This window comes from Microcaecilia unicolor, chromosome 6 (assembly GCF_901765095.1).
Source record: "Microcaecilia unicolor chromosome 6, aMicUni1.1, whole genome shotgun sequence".
Lineage (NCBI taxonomy): Eukaryota > Metazoa > Chordata > Amphibia > Gymnophiona > Siphonopidae > Microcaecilia > Microcaecilia unicolor.
Window position 1 is genome coordinate 89,592,255 of NC_044036.1, and position 22,663 is coordinate 89,614,917.

Genomic DNA, 22,663 nt, shown 5'->3' on the forward strand with positions numbered 1-22,663 from the left:
TATGGGTCGAGGACACCCATATGTTAGGCACGCCCAAGTCCTGCCTTCGCTACGCCTCCAACACGCACCCGTGAACTTTGGTCGTCCCCGCGACAGAAAGCAAACGGGGATACCCAAAATCGGCTTTCGATTATACCGATTTGGGCAACCCTGTGAGGACGCCCATCTTCCGATTTGTGTCGAAAGATGCGTGTCCTCTTTCAAAAATGAGCCTGAAAGTATACTACACAGGGAAGCCCTCTTATCTTGCCAATCTGATCACCCACATATATCCCTGCTCATAATTTTAGACCTCTCGATTCTAATTGATTAATGATGCCCAATCCTAGACACATTATCCACGAACACACCTGTCACTTTGGAATAGTCTCCCTGGAACTCTGCACAACAAGATATTCTTCACAAGGTTTAAAGTTTTTCTGAAAGCCCATTTCTTTCAACAAGACTACTCCTAATTCAGGTTTTGATCACTGGTTAAAATTCTGGTGAGCAGCAGTTTTTTTGTTTTGTTTTTTTTGTATGACTGTTCTTGTGTAAATGATTGTCTTTTCTGTCCTATCTGAAATTGGCATTCTTTTCCGATTTTATGCACCGATTTTATTGTAAACTGCTTAGATCCTTTTGTATTGGTATTTTGCAGTATAACAAGTTTTTAATAAACAAACATAAACCAGCTCTCTTCTATCCCCATGTTATTCACACCTTCTAAAAATGTAGCATATTGGTGAGAAAAGACTTTCCTTAGCTGAATCCCTGTTGATTCTGTCTCATTAAATCATGTTTGTCAATGTGTTAAGTAATTTTATTCTTTATAATAGCTTCTACCATTTTGCCCAGCACTGACGTCAGGTTTACAGGTCTATAGTTTCCCGGAACACTGAAAAACTACAGACCTGAGTCTATCCCCTTTTACCTTCACCTAGGACACCAGGGATTCATGCTGGTACCCAGCCTGGACAGATAAGAGTGGAATGTCAATTAAAAGTTGGGAGGAAAAGCCAGGTTTTCACCTGCTTCCTGAAAACAAGGTATTCCTGGATTAGACCCAGCTCTTCTAAGAGAGGCAGGGCTTAATCTTGTAAAGGTCTGCTGGTGAGTGTCTCACTGATTGATATCCTTTAACTAGGATGTAATTAAGAAGGTTGCTTGGGAGTATCTTAAAGACCTAAATGGAGTATACAAAACCATCTTGTCTTTCAGGTAACCTGATCTGCTTCTACTTGGGACCTTGAGGACCAGCATCAGAACTCTAAATTCAGACCTAGAGAGCACTGGTAGCCATTATTTTGCACAATAAGTACAACATGATCTCCTTTAGTTGCAACCCAATGGCTGGGCTGCAGTATTCCAAATTAGTTGAAGTGTTGTAGACCCTTAAAGGGTAATTCTATGAACCAGGTGCTCACATTTACTCAGATAACAATAATGGCATATACAGTATGCACATGAATGGTAATATTCTGCCTAAGCACTGCTCTGCAAATGCTTGCTTAATTATCATAGTGGTTATTTGCAAGGTGGACATACACAGGGGAGGAGCATGAGGAGAACATAAGCAGTGCTCCCACTTATGCGGGGTAACGTACAGAATACTGTAAATTATATGTGTCCCTGCTGCATTCAGACACCCATACTTATGCCAGCTCTTGTGGGTGCCCACACGTGAGGCACACTAATACCGGGTTCCATTAGTATTCTACAATAGAACTTATGCGCCTAGATTCCATTATAGAAAAGGCTCCTCCCACACAGCCTTGGGAGCCTAAATGGAGGTGCCCAGTTATAGAATTGCCTCCTACAGGGTAAATTTATAACAGGTCACCTAAGCTAATAGCAGGGCAGGAAGGAAGATGTATATTTTTACATTATTTTATGAAGACACAAAGGCACCTATGTGACTTTGTAAAATACTAGGAGGAAACCTGGCAGATATAGTGGCTAGATTGAAGCTATGGCATTTACACCAGCATGTGCAAAATCTGTGCGACTGGGTGTATTTTATAAACAGTGCATGCACTTTAGAAGCAATGAAATAAAGGGTGCTAAGGTTGGGTGCCCAAAATCTAGACACTAAGCTAGCATTCTATAACTGCAAATTTGTGCACCTAGGACTAGATTCAGTAAATGATGAAAAAAAAAGAGCGGTGAGCGCTATTCTTATAAACATCGAGTTGGGTGCTGTTTATAGAATAACGTGTAGCGCCGGGATCTGCACTCAATTTTGGGCATGAGGATTTACACCGAGACCTGGTGTAAATAAGGCACACCCCAAAATTCTATAATGAGGCATGCATCTTTAGTGAACGTCCCTGAACCGTCAATGCCCCTCCCATGGCCACACCCCCTTTTCAGTTGGGTGCTAAAAGATTTACGCGCACATCTTTATAGAACAATACCTAGCGAGATGTGCGTGTAAATTGTTAGCACCCAATTATTGGTGCTAATTAGCTCATTACTCAATTAAATTTCAGGCACACACCCAAATTTATGCGTACAACTTTGCATGCCATATAAAGAACCTGGAGGTGTTACGCTCTGCTACACTCCTCCACACTCCTCCAGAGGTGCAGTCTGCTTGCGCAGGGTATGGGCATTCGAGGATGTGGCGGCCATCTTGGATGTGGTTATCTCCAGGTTAGGGCGGCCATCTTGGTGATGGGCGTCTCAGGTGGTGGCAGCCATCTTGGAGCTGAGCTGCTTCAGGAAGGAAGCCAATATTTGAGCGTTGTGCATCTCCTCTGATGGGGCAGCCATCTTGGAACAGCTGCACATGGTTGAGCCTAATTCCTGTACTATTTAAAGCCCTGCTTCCAGTTCTTCCATGCTTCGGCTTCTGCTGCATAGAGGTCGTGGTTCTCGTCCCGTGTTCCTGGACGGCTACCTTGCTCCAGTGTTTCCTGTGTACCAGACCTTGGATTGTTTCTTGACTTCGCGTTGTGTTGCTGCCTGCCCAGACCTTGGACTGTTTCCTGATTACTTGCTGCACTGCTGACCCCTTTGTTCCTGGACTGTGTTTACTCTCGCCTGTCGGGTCTGTGGCTGTGCAATCCCACCTGTTCCAGAAGTCCTGGTGGCTGCCCACACCTGGGGGCTCAACTCTCAGGGAATGGCGGTCGCTTCCCAGGTGAAGCTAGGGGTTGTCTGGCTGCCTGACCGAGTGCGGTGTCACTCCATCTTCGCCGTGCTCAGGCGGGGCACAATGCCTCACATTTCCCATCATAACAGGAGGCTAATACATTATAGAATACAGGTAGATGATAACTCAAAGGTTTTTGGTGTTATTCTGGACTTCTTTCTAACTTCTGAACTCCAGACTGCTTCCTTATGGAGGAACACAATTTTTTGATTAAGACAGCTATGTCTAATGAGATCATATTCATGCGTATCATTTTGCTCTCTTGGTCCTAATGTTGGTTTTATCTCATTTGGATTATTGAAATTCACTGTATATGGGTCTTAATGCAATATTTTTAAGGAAACGCCAACTGATACAAAATACAGCAGCTCGACTAATTTTCTGGATTAAGAGATGGGTTAGTATCTCAGGTTACCTTAATAGGCTTCACTGGATTCCTATAAAAGCTCATGTTACTTTTAGAATACCTGTATTGTTTTTCATATATTATATACAGATTCACAAGATTTATTAATTCAACTTACATCTCAATCATTTTCTTCATCTCGGGTTTATGACAAATTTTTGTTAAAATATCCTACTGTTAAAGGGCTACAATATAAGCATCAACTTGACTCATGTTCTCCTTTCATGCTATTTCTATATGGAATGATCCACCTCAGTGTATCAGAATGGAGTCAAATTATTTACAATTTCAAAGGAAATTGAAAACCTTCTTATTTGACAAGCTCTGTTTATTATTTACAGATAATTGTATTCAGATGTAAGCTTTATAATTGTATTGCACATTTGTTGATTTATTATAATTGATGTGGTTTCCCATATGTAATATCTGTGTGCTTCTTATGTTGTAAACTGCCTAGAACCTCTAGTTGGGATGTGTGCGGTAAACAAGTTCCATATTAGATTAGATAAATTAGCAATTGAACAGCTTATTTCCAAAACCCTCTAAGTCCATATTAGCTGCATTGCACTTAGAGGGTTTTGGAAATAAACCCTTCAATTAGGTGCCAAAATGTAGGTATGACACTTACCCCAGCTCTACGGCAGGAGTAAATGCAAGAGCCTAAATAATTGACAGTATTCATTAAAGCACGAGCTGACTTGTGGAGTTCCAAAAGGCTCAGTTCTTTCTTCTCTTCTCTGTAACATATTCCTAAGTCTGCTTGCCACACTCATTCAATCCACAGGTGTTTTGTTTTACTTCTATGCTGATGACATTCTGTTACTTTTTTCTAATAGCCCTTTCAACCCTGATATCAGCCCACTTCAACGATGTCTTGATTCTATATCTTCCTGGCTCTCTACACACCAGTTTGATCTTAACACACAGAAAACTGTTGCATGTTGGTTTACCGGGGGGGGGGGGGGGGGCGTATCTATTCCCTCCTTTCCTGTAACTCTCTGATGCACCTCTATTCAGCCAGTTAATTCTTTGCCATGTCTGGGACTCATACTTGACTCTCATCTCACTTTCACTCAGCAAATTTCCCACTTAGCCAAAACCAGTTTTCTGGTTCTCCGATAATTATGGTCAATCCGGCGGTATTTTGATCAAGAGACTTTTCACTCCCTTGTCCTTTCACTGTTGGCAACTAGTCTTGATTATTGTAACATAATCTATCTCGGCTGCTCGCACACAAATCTAAAAAGACAAATCTATACAAAACACTGCTATAAGATTGATAACTCATGCATGTACGTTTGATTATGTATCCCCTTATTTCAGAAATTTCACTGGCTCTCTATTGAGAAACGGATCATCTTTAAATTACTCAAACTGGCATTCAAAGCCCACAGATTGGGTCTCCCAGACTTCCTAGCATCACTGAACATTCCATATTCCCCATCTTTTGTCTTCTGTGATCGATTAATGATCATTGCATTGTTCTCCCAAGACCAAAAGTTGCCCAGCTAGAATTTACTAGACATCATGCCTTTTTCTTTGCTACTCCTTTTCATTTGAATTCTCTTCCTCTAACCATTCGTGCTGAATCATCCTTTAAAAATTTCAAGACTGCTATAAAAACCTGGCTTTTTAATCAAGACTTTAATGTCCACTGATCCACTATAGGGAGAATCAAAATTCAGACTCCCAGCTGTTCTTCCTCCCCTCCCTTCTGAATCCCCCATCTTCTTTTCCTTTTGCCTTCTATGAGCCATCCTACTTGAAGCTCTTTAGCTTGTACATTCTTCTTACATGTGAATGATTTATTCCTTTCCTGTCTCATAATGTAGTTCCTTTCTGCCTATTTACGTATCCTTAGTTTTATAAACCACTCAAATCTGCAAGTTAGGTTGAGTGGTATAGCAAAATTTTATTAAACTAAACTAAAACTAATCTGAAATAGTCAGAATACCTATGACCGACCCATGCCCCTCCTATGTGAATGCCCCCTTTGCAGTTACATACTGGAACACTTAGGCGTGAAGTTACAGAATAGCATCTAAGTGCACTTAGGTGCCTAACTGCCATTCCCCCCCCCCCCCCCCCATTTTGGTGCTTAATTACCATTAACTTCCATTTGAGCACTGAAAGTTAGGTGCCTAACTTACAACACAGAATTACCTCATTTGTGATTCCACCCATGCTTTGCATAAATTCCACTCCAGAACACATCTACACATGTCATGCAACAGTACATACCGAGGATGTAGCCAGACACCCAATTTTGGGTGGCCCAGGCCCAAGGTATGTGGGCAGAACTCTGCCCCACAGGTGATTCAGTCTCGCTCTATCCCGCCCACCCATATGCCATATGGCCTCTCAACACCCCCTCCCACCAGTACCAAGCACTGACTGATACACACTGTTCGCAACAGCCCTACAGCCTTCCCTCTGACACAACTTCCTGTATTCACATAGGCCAGAGTACGTCAGAGAGAAGGCTGTGGGGCCGGCACAAGCAGTGTGTATCAGTTGCTGCTCACTGTCAGTGAAAATCTGCTATTTAAAAGGTATGCAGAAGGGAGACTTGTTAGGAGTTTTCAGCTGGCGGGGCCCAGAATGGGTGGGCATGGGCCCACCTGGGCCCACTCATGGCTATGCCACTGGTACACGCTTTTCATACTTTTCATGTACATAACCCTAGGGTAATTTTATATAAGTTGTCTTATGTGCAGAAAAAATGTATAAAATTACCCCCTTAGTTGTCAGTCAATTGTATAGTACATTATAGCAACCCCGCTCTGAAGTTCTTCCAGAGGGAAGTTATGATAAAGTTCATCATTTCAATGAACAAAGTTTATGCAGTTCATTCAGGTCTTAGGCACAGTTTTTAAAAGCTGCCTGAATTTGCAGGTATATAATTAAAGCCAAAGGAATTTTAAATTCATCTCTGACAGCTTGTATTTGATTCTTTTCCTTTCATCTCACTCAATCACACAGGATTTAATGACAGGTATCCCCATTACTATGTCATCTGGAAAAATGCAAACTCAATTTCACTAGCCCAGCAGCCTATATAAATAGCTCCTGGCTTCAATTTTGCTTTCTTTCTGCCCCCTGCATGCACTGCTTCCACTTTCCTCCCTCCAATAACTGCCCCTCCCCCACCTTACTTGCAGTAGGCCCCGTCCTTTTGCTGAAATGATCTGCGCTCAGGCTCCTGCTGGTATGTGCTGTAATAGTTCTGATCCCAATATGCCGCCCTCTGATAGTCATATGAGCCAGCTTGTCTCCACTCTGTAGACAGAGAAAGGGTCACCGTGATTGAATGTTTAATGCTGAAAAGAAGGCAGAGGCTCAGCAGGCCTTTCATCATTAAAAACCTCGGTTCAGAGTGACATCAGAGAATAAATGATTTGTTTGTTGATTCCAGCTGCAGTAATTCCTTAGTAGGCAGTTATTTGGTTAATAAAAATACCCCCCAAATGGAAGTGTGATGCTTTGATTTGTAAACAGATGTTCTATGGTCAGTTTACAACTCTAAAGCACAGCAAAAAAGGACGACTACAGTGGTGATCGCAATGTTGATCAGTTATGAGGTCCGTGAAAGGACATTTTTGCTGCCATTGCACCCTTGTGGTGCTTGTTTTTACACACCATGACAAAGCAAGCTTTGCTCAAGATACACAACTCCTGAGGCAGGCACTACACGCCAAAACATGGGTCAGTGTCAAGTTTGCTTGCATAATTTCTGATATTCACCAATAAAATACCTTCAGCACTACCATAGGTCTCTTTGGTTGAATTGGGAGGCTATTCGTACATCCCTACATTTTCCTGCTTGTACTTTACACATAGGATTGGGGGTTGTTTTTTTTTGGGGGGGGGGGGGGGGGGTTTGTGAATTGTTAGTTTACAACTCTTTCGTGTTATATAGTTTGTGTTTTGCAAAAATCTTAATAAAAAGACTTAAACATAAAATACCCCTCAAAATTCTGTATAATTTAACTTAACTTTATTAGGATTTAGCTCACTCTTTTTCATTAGCAGTTCTGAGCAAGCTGTATGCAGGAGCATGTGATAAAAGCAATTAATGTGCCTGTGTTTAAAAAAAGGTTTGGACAAATTCCTGGAGGAAAAGTCCACGAATAGTTATTAAAGTAGACCTGGGTAAAACCACTGCTTATCTCAGGGGGTAAGTAGCATGGAATCTTGCTACCTTTTAGAACTCTACCAGTAGACCTGGATTGACCACTGTTAGAAACAGGATACTGGGCAAAATGGATCTTTGGTCTGACCCAGAAGGGAATGCATAGGTATTTTCCTGTCCCTGGAGGGCTTACAATCTATGGGGTCCTTTTGCAAAGGCGCTAGCATTTTTAGTGCGCACTAAAAATAAGCGTGTGCTAAACGCTAGAGACGCCCATATATTCCTATGGCCATCTCTAGCATTTAGCATGCGCTAAAAACAATAGCGAGCCTTTGTAAAAGATCTCCTTAATCCTTCATTGCCTCAGCTACAAACACAGGGGATCTTTTACAAAAGCATGCTAGCATTTTTAGCACGCATAAGAATATATGGGTGTCTCTAGTGTTTAGCGCATGCTTATTTTTAGCATGCACTAAAAACACTAGTGCGCTTTTGTAAAAGGGGCCCTAAGTGACTTGATTAAAGTCATAAGAAACATCAAAGTGATCTGAACCCTGGCTTCTCTGGTTCTCAGCCCACTGCTCTAACCACCGGACCACTCCTCTTCTCTGTAGGAGTGGAAACAAGATGTTGCAAGACTGTAGTGTATATAACTGGAATAGCTGAGAGCTGCACGTGAGAATAGACATCCTCTGGCTGTACTGTGTTAAGGAAGTTGATGCGGTGCATACTGTGACCATGATCAACCCCTCACATCCACCAACACCTTCAGCATGGCAAGCAGTAGCATTTCTCATAAGCATTTCTTGTACCTGGATCCTCCTGTGCTGCATTAGGATATCTGTGGTAATTCCCTCTATAATAGTCTTCCCTCAATGGACCTTGGTCTGGGTAGGTCTGATAGGCCTCCTCATTGCCCTGCCTGAAATGAAACAAAAAACAACTGAGACAGGTATAGGCAAAACGAATGCATGAGCTTGACTAGCTGCAAGATATCACTACTTTTTCAAGTCAGTTTTATTGTCTTCCTTCCTTAGTTCTCTGTCATTCTGGATAGATAAGCAAAGAGCTTCCCATACTTAAACTCTTCTCCATCCCACATTTTTCTCCTTGTTTCTTCTGTATCTACCCCAAGAACAGTGAAATTCATTTAGGCTATTACAGGGATCTACTACCCTACCCTTAAAAAAAGTATTAACTCTCGGTTTCCTTCCCCCTTGCACTTGAATTTGTCTATGGAAAATTGTACTTTACTGAAGGCTATCAAATATTTCAATGTTTCAGGAGTCAATGCATTTGATATATTATGTATCATCTGCATAACGATATAGTTTACAAAGTATATAAAATCAAATAAAATTATCAATACTACAAACATAATACAAAATCAAAGCAACATAAAGAATAAATTAACACAAGAATAATACAAATATAGACCTAGAAGCTAACAGTAATCATTAAACATAAAACTGGAAAAGAAAATATAACAAAGATTAATAATATATGTTTATGTTTATTTATTTGTATCCCACCTTATATCCAAGGCGGGTAACAACACAACATACACAATAACGATAAAAAACCACAACAATACAGACCACTAATCAATACAATGACAGCGATTCAGCATAAATTCAGCAGCAGCAGGACTCTCAAAAGGTCTAGCAAGTGGCATTTCAACATTTGCTTAAATGATGCAGTGTTCTGTTGAATTTTCAAAGAAAAAGGCAATTTATTCCATGCCTGAGGACTAGCCACAGAGAAAGTACCAATTCTTGTAAGTCGTAAATGCAGATGCCTTGGATCTGGTATAACAAGCATACCAGTATCTGCCGAGCACGCCTTTGATGGTATATATTGTTGAAGAGCTGCACGCATATAACAGGGGGAGTCATGATCTAAACCCTGATGGACCAACAACAACAATTTGAATTGAATGCGCTGTGCCACAGGCAACCAGCGCAGTTGCTGCAATATGGGTGATAAATGATCAAACCGTGCAAGGCAAGTTACTAATTGAGCCGCCGAGTTCTGGACCATTTGCAACACCTGCAAACAAGACTTTGATAGGCCCAAATATACAATGTTGCAGTAGTCCAAAACACTAAAGATCATGGCCTGCACCACCTTTCGAAAATCAGTCCTAGGTAGCAAAAACTTAAGATTGCTCAGCAGCCGTAATTTATTTATTTATAGCATTTATATCCCACATTTTCCCACCCGCGGGCAGGCCCAATGTGGCTTACAACAGTAAAGGGCTGAAAAGGCCTTGATAGTAGGAATCTCTAACTACTGCTTGAATTTGATGTCAACAAGGTATCCAGCAGAACTCCTAAATTTTTCACTGTATCAGACATTGAGATGGAAACACCAGCTAAAGAAATGGTTGAAGGAAAGAAACTCTGTGGGTATCTCCTGAAGACACACAAAAAAATCTCTGTTTTCTCCATGTTTAACCACAAATGGTTCATAGTCATCCATATCACAAGAAGATAGGCATGTTGAAGTTAAGTCTGAGTTTATAAACAGCAGTCTAACATATCTCTTCCCGCCTATGCTTTTCGTCTTTCTCTGTTCCTGCCTGTCTCTTTCCTATCAATATTTGTAGTTCTTTTCATTTTCTTTCCTTCTGATTTTATTATACTGTGAACCACTCATATGATACCAGGGTCGGTCTTAGCAAGTGCGGGGCCCTGTGCAGACCAATTTGGTGGGGCCCCATCCTAGCCCCGCCCCCACCCCAGCTCCACCCCATTGATAAGATTATTCAATTTTTAGAAAAATTTTTATTTATGAAATTTCAAATAAGGACAAATGAAGCTAAACTTGTACAGAAAAACTGATTGAAATAATAAGCACAATGCTATCATGAACCCCGTCCCCAGAAATTATTCAGTTCAAGTCCACTACAATTAGTAGTTCCAATTCTCATAACACCGGGGGGGTCAGAGGTGCGGACACACAATCTCTCCACTGCAAAACACTATACACAAACTTGTGCAAAAACACACTCATAACCTTACCAAACCATAACAGCACTAATTCCAAGGACAGGACGAGCTACAACCTTATGCGTGGAAAGGCAGAACTGTAATTACACCAGGCTCTAAAACACCAATACACTACCACGTGAAAAAAACAAAAAACAAAAAGGGCTGCAAATATTACACGCTAGCAGGATACTGCACCTTGATCACACATGAAAAACACATGACACAACAGATATGAAGGCAAAATACTGAACTGGAAAGTTACCTCAAGAAGTCAGACAGCATGCAGCCATACTAGAAAAATTGAAACTTACATGCAAAATATCACAGATGCACATTTCCAAAAGCTGACATATTCCAATTAATAAATTCTGAATAAAATACTTTTTTTCTATCTTTGTTGTCTGATCATTTAGTTTTTCTATTCGCTTTGGTCCTAGTGTCTTCTGTTTTATGCAGTGTCTTCTTTCCATTTGATATTTTTTCTCTCACCATGTCCACCATCCTCCTGTGTCCTTATGTGTCCTGTCTACCATCTGTAGCCCTGTCCCTTCTCCAGTTTCAGCATCTCCCTTCAAAGTGTTCTGATCCAGCTCTTAAATTCAGCAATTTTCCCTCCATCCATATCCAGCATTTCTCCTCACTCCCCTCCATCCATGTGCATCTACTTTCCTCCCCTCCCCTCCATCCATGTCCAGCATTTCTCCTCTCTCCCTTCCCCTCCATCCATGTGCATCTCCTTCCTTTGTCTTCCCTCCTCCATCCATCCATATCCAGCAATTCTCCTCTCTCCCCTGCCCTCCCCTCGATGCCCAGCAATTTCTCCTCTCTCCCTGGGCCCTGCCCTCCCATCCATGTCCATCCTTGTCCATCGATGCTCCTCTCTCCCCTTCCCTCCTCCATCCATCCATCCATATCCAGCAATTCTCCTCTCCCCTGCCCTCCCCTCCATGTCCAGCAATTTCTCCTCTCTCCCTGGGCCCTGCCCTCCATCCATGTCCACTGATGCTCGTCTCTCCCCTACCCCTCTCCATCTATCCATATCCAGCAATTCTCCTCCCTCCTCTCCATGTCCAGCAATTAATCCTCTCTCCCTGGGCCCTGCCCTCCCATCCATGTCCATCCTTGTCAATGCTCCTCTCTCCCCATCCCTCCCACTCCCATGTCCACTTGCCTGCCCTCTTCTCTCTTCTAGTTCAACTATTTAAATTTACCTTGCTCCGCCTCCGACGTCTGCGCTGCCTGTCTGACGCCTCGCCTTGGCCTAAGACCGGCCCTGTGTGGTACTTAATCATCAGCAACTGTCAGCATTTTGTTAAATACTAGCCAGCCACTAGCTGAATTGTAGCTGGGTATTCAGTGCCAGGCTCTATCTAGATACTGGTACTACATATCTGAGTACACAGGAGCCATCAGTAGTTACCAAGATATCATCAATATTCATGGAGATACCTGGATAGTTAGCTGCTTAATTTAGGACATCCTTTGCTGTCCTAAGTTTTTATTTTATTTTTATTTTAGATACGTTTGTACCCCGCGCTTTTCCACTCATGGCAGGCTCAATGCGGCTTACATATACAGGTACTTATTTGTACCTGGGGCAATGGAGGGTTAAGTGACTTGCCCACAGTCACAAGGAGCTGTGCCTGAAGTGGGAATCGAACTCAGTTCCTCAGTTCCCCAGGACCAGAGTCCACCACCCTAACCACTAGACCACTCCTCCAAGTAAATAGTGCTGTGATGGTCTGTCAAAATTTTCAGTGACCCTATCTGGTTATATACCAGTGGAGATCCAGGTATAATCCAGTCAGTGCCAGTGGTGTAGCCACTTTGGGCTCAAGCCTCCTCCAAAATCGCGGCATTGGATGCATGGCTGATATGGATACCCAAGCCATTGGCAACTGATGCACCAACTGACTTCCTCGCTGCTCAGGCAGCTTGAGCAGGAGCTTCGGTAGTGAATCTCTTCATCTGGTGGGGCTTGGGCATCCTTGCCAGCAAAGACATGATGTGTAATGCCACCACCAAGGTGAGCAGCGGGTGGGTGGAGAGTTGAGAGGAAATGTATGGCCCCTTCAGTCCATCCCTGAACTTTGCCATAATGGAGTTCTGGCTACGCCCTTGGTCAGTGCTACTTAACTAGCAGGAATGCCCTATGTTTTTTAGCTGCCTTCAGGATTTTCTTATAAGAATCTATCATGGTCTTACAGTTTGCTTGATTTTCAACATTTTTGCCTGGATTCTATATATTGCACTCAAATATCCGCACCCAACTTTTTGCATGCATCCTAGATGTGCATGCAAATAAATTGACTAATGAGCTCAGAAACATCAGTAATTGGGGGCTAACAACCAATTATTGATGTTAATTGGCAGTCTTAAAAATTTGTGCACATAACCTAGTAACATAACATAGTAGATGACGGCAGAAAAAGACCTGCATGGTCCATCCAGTCTGCCCAACAAGATAAATTCATATGTGTATACCTTACCTTGATTTGTACCTACCTTTTTCAGGGCACAGACCGTATAAGTCTGCCCAGCAGGATTCCCCGCCTCCCAACCACCAGTCCCGCCTCCCATCACCGGCTCTAGCACAGACTGTATAAGTCTGCCCTCCACTATCCTCGCCTCCCAACCACCAACCCCTCTTCCCCCCACCTGCTCCGCCACCCAATTTCGGCTAAGCTTCTGTGGATCCATTCCTTCTGCACAGGATTCCTTTATGTATATCCCGCGCATGTTTGAATTCCATTACCGTTTTCATCTCCACCACCTCCCGCGGGAGGGCATTCCAAGCATCCACCACCCTCTCTGTGAAAAAATACTTCCTGACATCTTTCCTAAGTCTGCCCCCCTTCAATCTCATTTCATGTCCTCTCGTTCAACCGCCTTTCCATCTCCGGAAAAGATTTGTTTGCGGATTAATACCTTTCAAATATTTGAACGTCTGTATCATATCACCCCTGTTCCTCCTTTCCTCCAGGGTATACATGTTCAGGTCCGCAAGTCTCTCTTCATACGTCTTGGAACGCAATTCCCATACCATTCTCGTAGCTTTTCTTTGCACCGCCTCCATTTTTTTAACATCCTTCGCAAGGTACGGCCTCCAAAACTGAACACAATACTCTAGGTGGGGCCTCACCAACGACTTGTACAGGGGCATCAACACTTCCTTTCTTCTGCTGATCACACCTCTCTCTATACAGCCTAGCAACCTTCTCGCTACGGCCACCGCCTTGTCACACTGTTTCGTCGCCTTCAGATCCTCGGATACTATCACCCCCAAGATCCCTCCCCCCTCAGTACCTATCAGACTCTCACCGCCTAACACATAAGTCTCTCATGGGTTTCTACTCCCTAAGTGCATCACTTTGCATTTCTTCGCATTGAATTTTAATTGCCAAACCTTAGACCATTCTTCTAGCTTCCTCAGATCCTTTTTCATGCTTTCCACTCCCTCCCGGGTGTCCACTCTGTTGCAAATCTAAGTATCATCCGCAAATAGGCAAACTTTACCTTCTAACCCTTCGGCAATGTCACTCACAAATATATTGAACAGAATCGGCCCCAGCACCGATCCCTGAGGCACTCCACTACTCACCTTTCCCTCCCCCGAGCGAACTCCATTTACCACCACCCTCTGTCGTCTGTCCGTCAACCAGTTCCTAATCCAGTTCACCACTTTGGGACCTATCTTCAGCCCATCGAGTTTATTTAAGAGCCTCCTGTGGGGAACCGTGTCAAAAGCTTTGCTAAAATCTAAGTAGATTACGTCTATAGCATGTCAATGATTCAATTCTCCAGTTACCCAATTAAAGAATTCAATGAGATTAGTTTGGCACGATTTCCCTCTGGTAAAACCATGTTGTCTCGGATCTTGCAACTTATTGGCTTCCAGGAAATTCACTATCCTTTCCTTCAGCATCGCTTCCATTACTTTTCCAATAACCGAAGTGAGGCTTACCGGCCTGTAGTTTCCAGCTTCTTCCCTATCACCACTTTTGTGAAGAGGGACCACATCCGCTGTTCTCCAATCCCTCGGAACCTCTCCTGTCTCCAGGGATTTATTAAACAAATCTTTAAGAGGACCCGCCAGAACCTCTCTGAGCTCCCTCAATATTCTGGGGTGGATCCGTCCGGTCCCATGGCTTTGTCCACCTTTAGCTTTCCTAGTTGTTGATACACACTCTCTTCCGTGAACGGTGCTCTATCCACTCCATTCTCAGGTGTACTTTTGTCAGTCCCTTGTGGTCCTTCTCCAGGATTTTCTTCAGTGAAAACAGAACAAAAATATCTATTTAGCAAATTGGCTTTTTCTATCTATTTAGCAAATTGGCACACATCTTACTGCATGCTATTCTATAAAGCACAGCACCTAATTCCAATTGAGTGTATCTGAAAAGGGGGAAATGGCCAGGGACATGGGAAGCATTCCACAAAGTTGCATGTGGATTTACAGAATTCATCTGAAGCTCACCTAAGTTGGGTGCCAGCATTTACACCTGCTTTTAGCATCCGTAAGTATGACACCCAAAGAGACACACTCCCTTTACAGAATAGCATTTACTGCCCGGTATTCAAAAGTATATAACCAGCCAGGTATGGCACCTGGCCGGTTAAATACACTGAATCCGGCTAACCACTGATATTCAGTGTGAGATAACTGGCTATCTCCCACTGAATATCCTGGTCACCAGCTAGCCTGGTCAGCAGCTATGTCACGTGAAATAGCTGGTTACTGCTGATTTTCACCAGCTGACCAGTTAAGTTTAGTGGCCAGATAGACCTGCATAAATAGCGGGTCTACCTTTGGCCACTAGAACATAGCCAGTTAGCCAATGAATATCGGCTCACCCAGCTATGTTTATGGCACCAAAATAAATCCCGGAAATTCAGACCCTGGCATTGAATTTCCGGCTTTGCCAGCGACAGCGGGAGTTAGCCGGTCTAACTGTCGCTGACTCGATATTGGAGCCTTACCGTTCAAGTTTTTCAGCGCCAAATTTTCAGCATCATTTATTGAATTCCCTCCTTTATGTGCATCTCCCACCAGGCTGGGAACCCTGACACCAGCTATTTTCAGCTGTATGGCAGACCAGGAGCACAACTTCAGGGGGGCAATGCTGGCTTGCAGGTTTAACTATCTGGGAATTTGTTCAGGTTTCCGAGTTGGGACCAGTAAAACTGTAAGCTGTTTGTACCAAAATCCACTTTTCCAAATTTCCCTGCTCCCAATAAATCACTCCTAGCCAGATATTGTTCTGAACCAAGGATTTAATGAAAGTCTTAAGGAACTATTGATAAAAAAATAATAATAACGGCAAAGCAGAAAAATTATTAAACAATTTTGAAGCACGGTCGAAACATTACTAGAAGTGCGGAGGCCTGTGTGGTTTCTTGTGCCACATACAGCACACAGCTTGGTATGAGTTATTGAGACAACAAATAAGAAATAGTTTATAGCCCTGTGACCTAAAGAAAAAGGAAGATGGTAGGTTATATTATTACTTGGATTCGGTGTAAGAGACCACAGTGAATTCAGGTGTAAGGAGGATCAAGGCGGGGATAGGGGTGGGGGAGGGGAGTAAACATATTTTTTTAAATGATTGAATTGTTTGGAATCTATTGTTTCTGAATTAGAATTGATTTGTTGTTCGACCAGGATAAACATTGTTACTCAGAAATGTGATGTATTGATACTGTGAAATTGTTATTTGGAGGTTGCAAATAAAGAGAAATGGAAAAAAAAATTACAGGCACCTGGGTTATACTTAGACTTTCCCTTTCAAATAGAGAACACCTCCTAACTCCTTCCCCAGAACACCTCCTAGAGGTAGAGTCAGAATTCAGATGTGGTCACAGACCCAGCGCTGTGGCAGCTCTTGGCCCTCCTTGTCACAGATCCAAGGCATGTCTATAGCTGGTGTATTGTGGGTCCAAAAATGTTAGACACGCTGACATCGGGTTGCATAAGTATTCTAGAATGAAACATAGGTGCCCAGGTGCCATTATAGAATAAGATCTCACCACATGTCCTCAGGGTGCCTAATTGGAGGTGTCCAGTTGTGGAATTGCTCCATTGCATAGATTTCTAAGGGGGTCTTTTACTAAAGCTTAACTCGAGTTATCTGTACCAGGGTCCATTTTATTCCTATGGGCCCTGCTACAAATAACTCAAGCTAAGCTTTAGCAAAAGACCCCCTAAACTGCTTAACGGTTGTTTGTGAATGGCTGGTCTAAAAACCACATTTCATGGATGCTAAGGTCAGAGCATGACCTGTCTATGGCAGTAAGATAGCCAAATTAAAATTGATAGAGGTACCGGACTCCTCATGGGTAAAAACCAGATCTAATGTATGGCGTGAGCTAAATCCAAATTCAAACTCTAGTATTAGTCATATTGTGAAGTAATACAAAACCTTAAAGTCACGCAGGACCTATAAAGCAAATCTCCAATACAATAACACCACTTAACTTCCAGGAGTCACAACAACAAGAGCCTACACCAAGGAAAAGGTAGCACTATAGTGGATACTAGAACATTGATATACCTTATAAACAAATTGCATTCCTACAAATTGATTCTACACAGACATTCAATGCTATAGTAACTGGCCTCTTTCAGAAATGCAGAACACAGGCAGACCCTCACCAAGTATGGCATTTATTTATTTCTGCATTGCTACCCTGCATTTTCCAATCAGGTTGTCGGTTCAATGTGGCTTACAGCTTAGTACAGTTTGACATCTACCATTTTCAGTAGGAGTTTGCGCATGTCATTCACTCAATTTCATTAAAAACAGAAATATGTTGACAAAAATAAAACTGGAACCCGAAGAAGCTGGACTTTGCATACAGTGTAACACCAGAGAAATAGAAACAGTTATGCGTTTCTTTCTCTACTGTGCAAAATATAAAGACAGCAGTTGTAACTTTTAACAACTGATAAATTCCACTCACTAAATTAAAAACTCACCCCCCCCCCCATGTTTATTAAGCCGCACAGCAATGCCGACACTGCCCATTCAGCGAGGCTTAGTAAACAGAGGGGGTAATACTTAAAAATAAAATAGAAAATAAGGTGATACCTTTTTGACTAATTTAATACACTTTTTTTGCTACGTTTCAGAGACCTAAAACCTCCTTCTTCAGGTCAGAATTGTATATTTACCTAAGGAAGGAGGTTTTGGTATCTGAAAGCTAAAAATATACTTAGTCTAATAAAATAAAAAGGCATCACTTTGTTTTCCATTTTTTAATTTTTATTAACTTTTAATGTGGACTAACTTGAATTCCTTGGGTCAAAGAACATACAGATTAGGTGTTCCACCACATGTGTATCCACAGTGGTGACTTACATGATTCGATGCCCTTGCAACATGTTGTATATAGGACAGATGAAAAGAGCTTTGAAAATTAGATTAACAGAACATAAACATTGAATTACCATGTGAAAATTGGCAGCATCTATGGTTAAACATTGCACGAACTGTCAGTGCACATTTTCTGAACTGAAATGTATGGCCATAGATCACATTCAAGTGACCAAATGTGGAGGGGACATTTCTAAATATCTGAGGCAACGTTGGATTTATGTATTGAAATCAATGCAGCCCCACAGCTTAAATAGACATTCTTCTAATTTAGGAGGGGTATTTCGCTTTAAGAAATCCTTCAGCTTTGATTGGTTGGGGCTTGGCAGCATTCTATATAACTCTTGTTACCCATCTTGGGTGTATAGTCTGCTGAACAGTTTCTCTCCTCCTGATGTAGCTTCGCTGAAACAAGAAGGGTCCCTTGTCGGTGTTTTGGGATGTGTTTATGAAACTCTGTTACTGTGTACCTTTTGACACAAGAGATGAAATGCGGGAATCACAGGGAATCATGAAAGTTCAGTTAAGTACTGTTTAACGTCCCATTCAAGCTTCATATAGGTCTTTTACTAAAGCTTATAGGGACATAGAGTAGTGAAGATGAATGCAGGGAGATGGACACAAGAAGATATGCTGGACAGGGAAGTATAGTGGACACAGAGAACAGAGATCCTGAACATGGGGAAAATAGGTACACAGAGATGGATGGTGAGCATGGAGAAAGAAGAAGTGTCAAATGAGCAGGAGACCCTAGCAAGTGAGTTAAGAGAAGACGAACATGATTTGAAAAAATAAAACAACCAGACAACAAATGGTAGAAAAATAATTTTATTTTCTATTTTGTGATTAGAATATGGGGCCCAGGTCAGAAATTTGGGAGGGAACCCTCCCAGGCCGTGTCTTTTTCAGCTTTCAGCAGGCTTAGTGCTCTCTTTGGTCAAGGGGAAGTTGCCCTAGTTGCACTTCCCTAACATCATCCCTGGCATGTGTCATCTTTATATTTTGCACAGTACAGGAGGAAATGAATCTCTTTCTATTTCTTTGGAGTTGTACTACATGCGAGGTGTTACTTCTTGAGATTTTGGTTTAATGTACATTTATCATTTTTGGTCAGCTATTATGTATTTGGCATTTGAGTTCTGTGTGGATGACCAAGATGTTTTGTTAGCATGAATGTTTTATGTAGCATTCTGTAGTAATTTGGCTTGTTCAGTTTTCCCACTAGTGGAGGGGATATTTGTGAGGGGGGAAGGGAGACAGGAGTTTTGTTGATCCTTGTACTGTATGATTTGTGATTTATAAAACAGTTGTACAGAGTATTGTTTCTTTTTATACTTTAATGACATGACAAATATAAAATCATAACTGTTCGAGGCTTGTGAAGATGTGATAAGACAGTGCTCATGGGGCAGAGAGGAGATGAGGATGGGGAAGGGATGGGGACAGAGCAGAGACAGGGACAAACTTTGTCCCCATGTCATTCTCTAGTACACAATCCTGGATTTTCAAGTGAGGGCATATACATTTTCAAGAAACTTTTGTGTGCAGCATTGGCATAGCCATGAGGATCCTTGGGGGTCTGGTCCCCCCCCCCCCCCCAACTTTTGGTTCAGGCTCTCTCCAAACCTGCAAAACACCCTTAAATGGTTAGTGGGGATGCCGAAGCCCCACCAGCCAAAGAAATTTGGTACCTGAGTCACTTCCCTCCTTCTTGTGCAGCTGCTGTAATGTGGAATCGGATGCGTGCCTCTAGACGCCAATGCTGGGACTTCCTCCTTGAGCATGCTCAGTTTACACAAGAACCAAGCATGCTTAGGGAGTCCAGGAGTCAGTGGCAGGAGGCAAGCCGCCACCTTCTGTATTATAGCTGCACCACAAGTAGAAGGGGAGTAGCTTGGACACCAAATTTCTGTGGCTGGCAGGGCTTCAGCATCCCCACCAGCAAAGGTATTTTTAATGTGCGGGGGGGGGGGGGGGGAGGAGGGAATGCCTTGCCCTACCCCACCACTGCTAGACACCCCCTCCCCCCCCCAAAAAAAGCTTGGAGGGCTGGCTATGCCTTGCTTTGTACTGAATAACACAAAAATAAAAAGAGTTTTTTGTTAACTAGTGAAGGTTTGAATATGCAGCTGCTTCAAAGGATTTTTCAAACCTCAGCATAGGCCGAAGGTAATTTTTAGCTTTCTTTAATAAGAGCACATTCACAGACCTTACCTTGAATATGGCCTATGGGGATATCCCCTTTCATAATACTCGGTCCAAGACTCCTGCTTGCTCTGTTCACTTGATCTGAAGGGAAGACTTGGATGGTGATTGTAGTACCCTGCCCAAGAGTTCAACCATGGTTGTGGCCCACATCTAGGATCCAGGGGCTGGTAATACATTTCACTATTAGGCTTAGGAAGTGGTGTGGACCTGTGGTGGTACGCACCCCTCCAAGGGCCCTTCTCCGGGATTTCTGTCCTGGCTACATATCTCCCTTGAGACTGGGAGTGCGGGAGAAGTGCCCCAGGATCCATCCTGATCCTGGTCTGGCTACCAAGGTTTACCCTGGGCTTGTTTTCTTCCGTTTAGTGCCCTGGAAGACAATAAAATGACAGGTTTACATTCAGCGAGAGAAACACAACTCTACAGCAATCGTACAACATATCTGTACAGCAACAGCAAGAGAAAAACATTACCTGCACTGAAATGTATCTGCATGTCCACTCCCTTCTCCTCCACTCCTCACTGCCCATAATGTTCAGCCATGAACTGTATCATACTGTGCTACTCCTAGTCTTCTCCAGCTATACCAATACACCTGACTCCTGGCCCCGCACTCCATGACAATTTAGTCTTCATCAGCTATTAAACTGTTGGCCTACAAGAACATCCTGCCGTCATGGTAACTTCTCTAAAATGGTCTAAACTTGTGCACACACGCAGAAAAAGGTGCAAAACTCACTTCTGAGAGAACTAAACGGCAGTCACTTTGATTTGTATATATAGACATATCTACCAGAAAAAGACATTCAAGTATCTAGATCTCAGTGCTCAAAGCTTTTAAAGTTCCCCTTTCTACAGCAAGTCTAAACAAACAGCAGTGGTGCTGGTGTGAACCTAATCAGGGCCCCATTCAGATACTATACCAGGAAAGCCTGAATCCAGCATAAACAGCCTAGCAGTGCACTCAGAAAAGGAGATTTTAGGGAACCAAAACTGCATTTGGCCATGAAGTGCACCAGACCAAGCAGGTAGTAGAAAGGAGCAGCTGGCACAAGTTTTGGTGAAACCAAAAGAGGCCGATGCACCACAACAATATGAAAAGGGTGGCCCATCCAAAGAGTGACATTCACCACCACAATGACTATTGAAGGCAATGAGTGAGATTTTCTACTGGTGAATCCGAGGTATAAAATTTGGAATGATCTGCATGTTTGCTTTCTAAATGCTCGGTCAACCGGGCAGTACCCGAGGGCCCAGAGTCTCTGTCCGGATGCCCGCTGTACACTACAGTCCTCCCCGGTCCTACATTAAAAGATGCACCACTGGTGAACTAGTGGCCTCTGCAGGGGGGAGGGGGGAACATGTTTTGTTCCTGTCTGTTGTGCTGTTGCTATTCCCCCTGCCCGCACCATTATACTTTAAAAATGGCTGCCAAGACTCCCTGTGGAAGTCTCATGAGACTGTGGAGACTACCGCGTGAAGTCAAGAAATAAAGCATAACCACAACAAAAAAAGAAGTAGAAAGAAATAATGGAGTAAGACAAAAAGAGACAGCAAAACAACCAAAAATCAATAAACTACGATTTTAAACAACTCAGCTACAACTACTGCTTTAAACCGACATTTCACTGAATCAGCAAAGGCCCTACTTTTCAATGGTATTTACAGCCCAGGAAATCTTCTTCTATCTTGCTGGAATCTTTATCTCCAACCTCTCCCCCTTCTTAAATCTGCTCTGCAGTCTTTAAAGCCCCTTAATGGGGGAGGGGGTTAGATTCCTTAGTTTTCGGATTGTTTTCAAACCCACTGTGCAGTTCCCTCCTCTAAACTGGGGGCAGGTGGACTTCTGCTCACAGCCACACATTTTCAGAAGAAGAAATGATGGGAAAAAAGATTAGGAAAAACACATACTGTATTGAACAGAAGAATGAGAGAGAGGAAGGAAGGAGGTCTCAGTTACAGCAAGCCAAGCCACATAGAGGAGAAATAGCGGGACACAGAGGGAGGGAGAGCAGAGGCCAAGTGTTAAGCGAGATCCAGGTGTACCCACCTGGGAGGAAAACAGAAGCCCCCTCTGTTGCTTCTAAAAGGCCCATTCAGGACCCTTAAGCAAAGGCTAGTTGTCAAATCGCTGTTCCCTCTGATCACTGCTCTACTGCTCAGCTGATAACAAAGGAGCAAAGTGCAATCTGGATTTCTGCAGGACCATAAACAAACTCTGCCCTGGGCAGCTGGGGAGAGGCACTGATCTCTGAGCAGGCAGCTGTGCAAGACAAGCAGAAAAGTGAGAGTAACTCCAGCTGTTTCCAGGGTCTACTTGCACCAGATGTAGTGTTCTGGTGGAGACATCTGCCACTGACACGTTTGCTTTCACTTTCATTTTCAGGGACTGAGGTTACAGTATAAATACAGTCT

The 22,663-nt window shown here is 42.9% G+C and overlaps 1 protein-coding gene across 3 annotated transcripts in view; it reads right to left on the bottom strand.

Moving 5' to 3' along the window:
- SEC16B (SEC16 homolog B, endoplasmic reticulum export factor) overlaps nucleotides 1-22,385 on the bottom strand; it is a 137,900-nt gene extending 115,515 nt beyond the window's left edge. For all 3 annotated transcript variants that reach the window (XM_030205978.1, XM_030205979.1, XM_030205977.1), the window contains exons 1-4: nucleotides 22,299-22,385; nucleotides 20,255-20,618; nucleotides 8,487-8,596; nucleotides 6,698-6,821 (exon numbers count right to left, since the gene is read on the bottom strand). In XM_030205978.1, coding sequence (XP_030061838.1) covers nucleotides 6,698-6,821; nucleotides 8,487-8,596; nucleotides 20,255-20,559 — 539 coding nt within the window. In that variant the 5' untranslated portion in view covers nucleotides 20,560-20,618; nucleotides 22,299-22,385. The remainder of the gene's footprint in view (nucleotides 1-6,697; nucleotides 6,822-8,486; nucleotides 8,597-20,254; nucleotides 20,619-22,298) is intronic.
- Nucleotides 22,386-22,663: the final 278 nt, after the last annotated feature.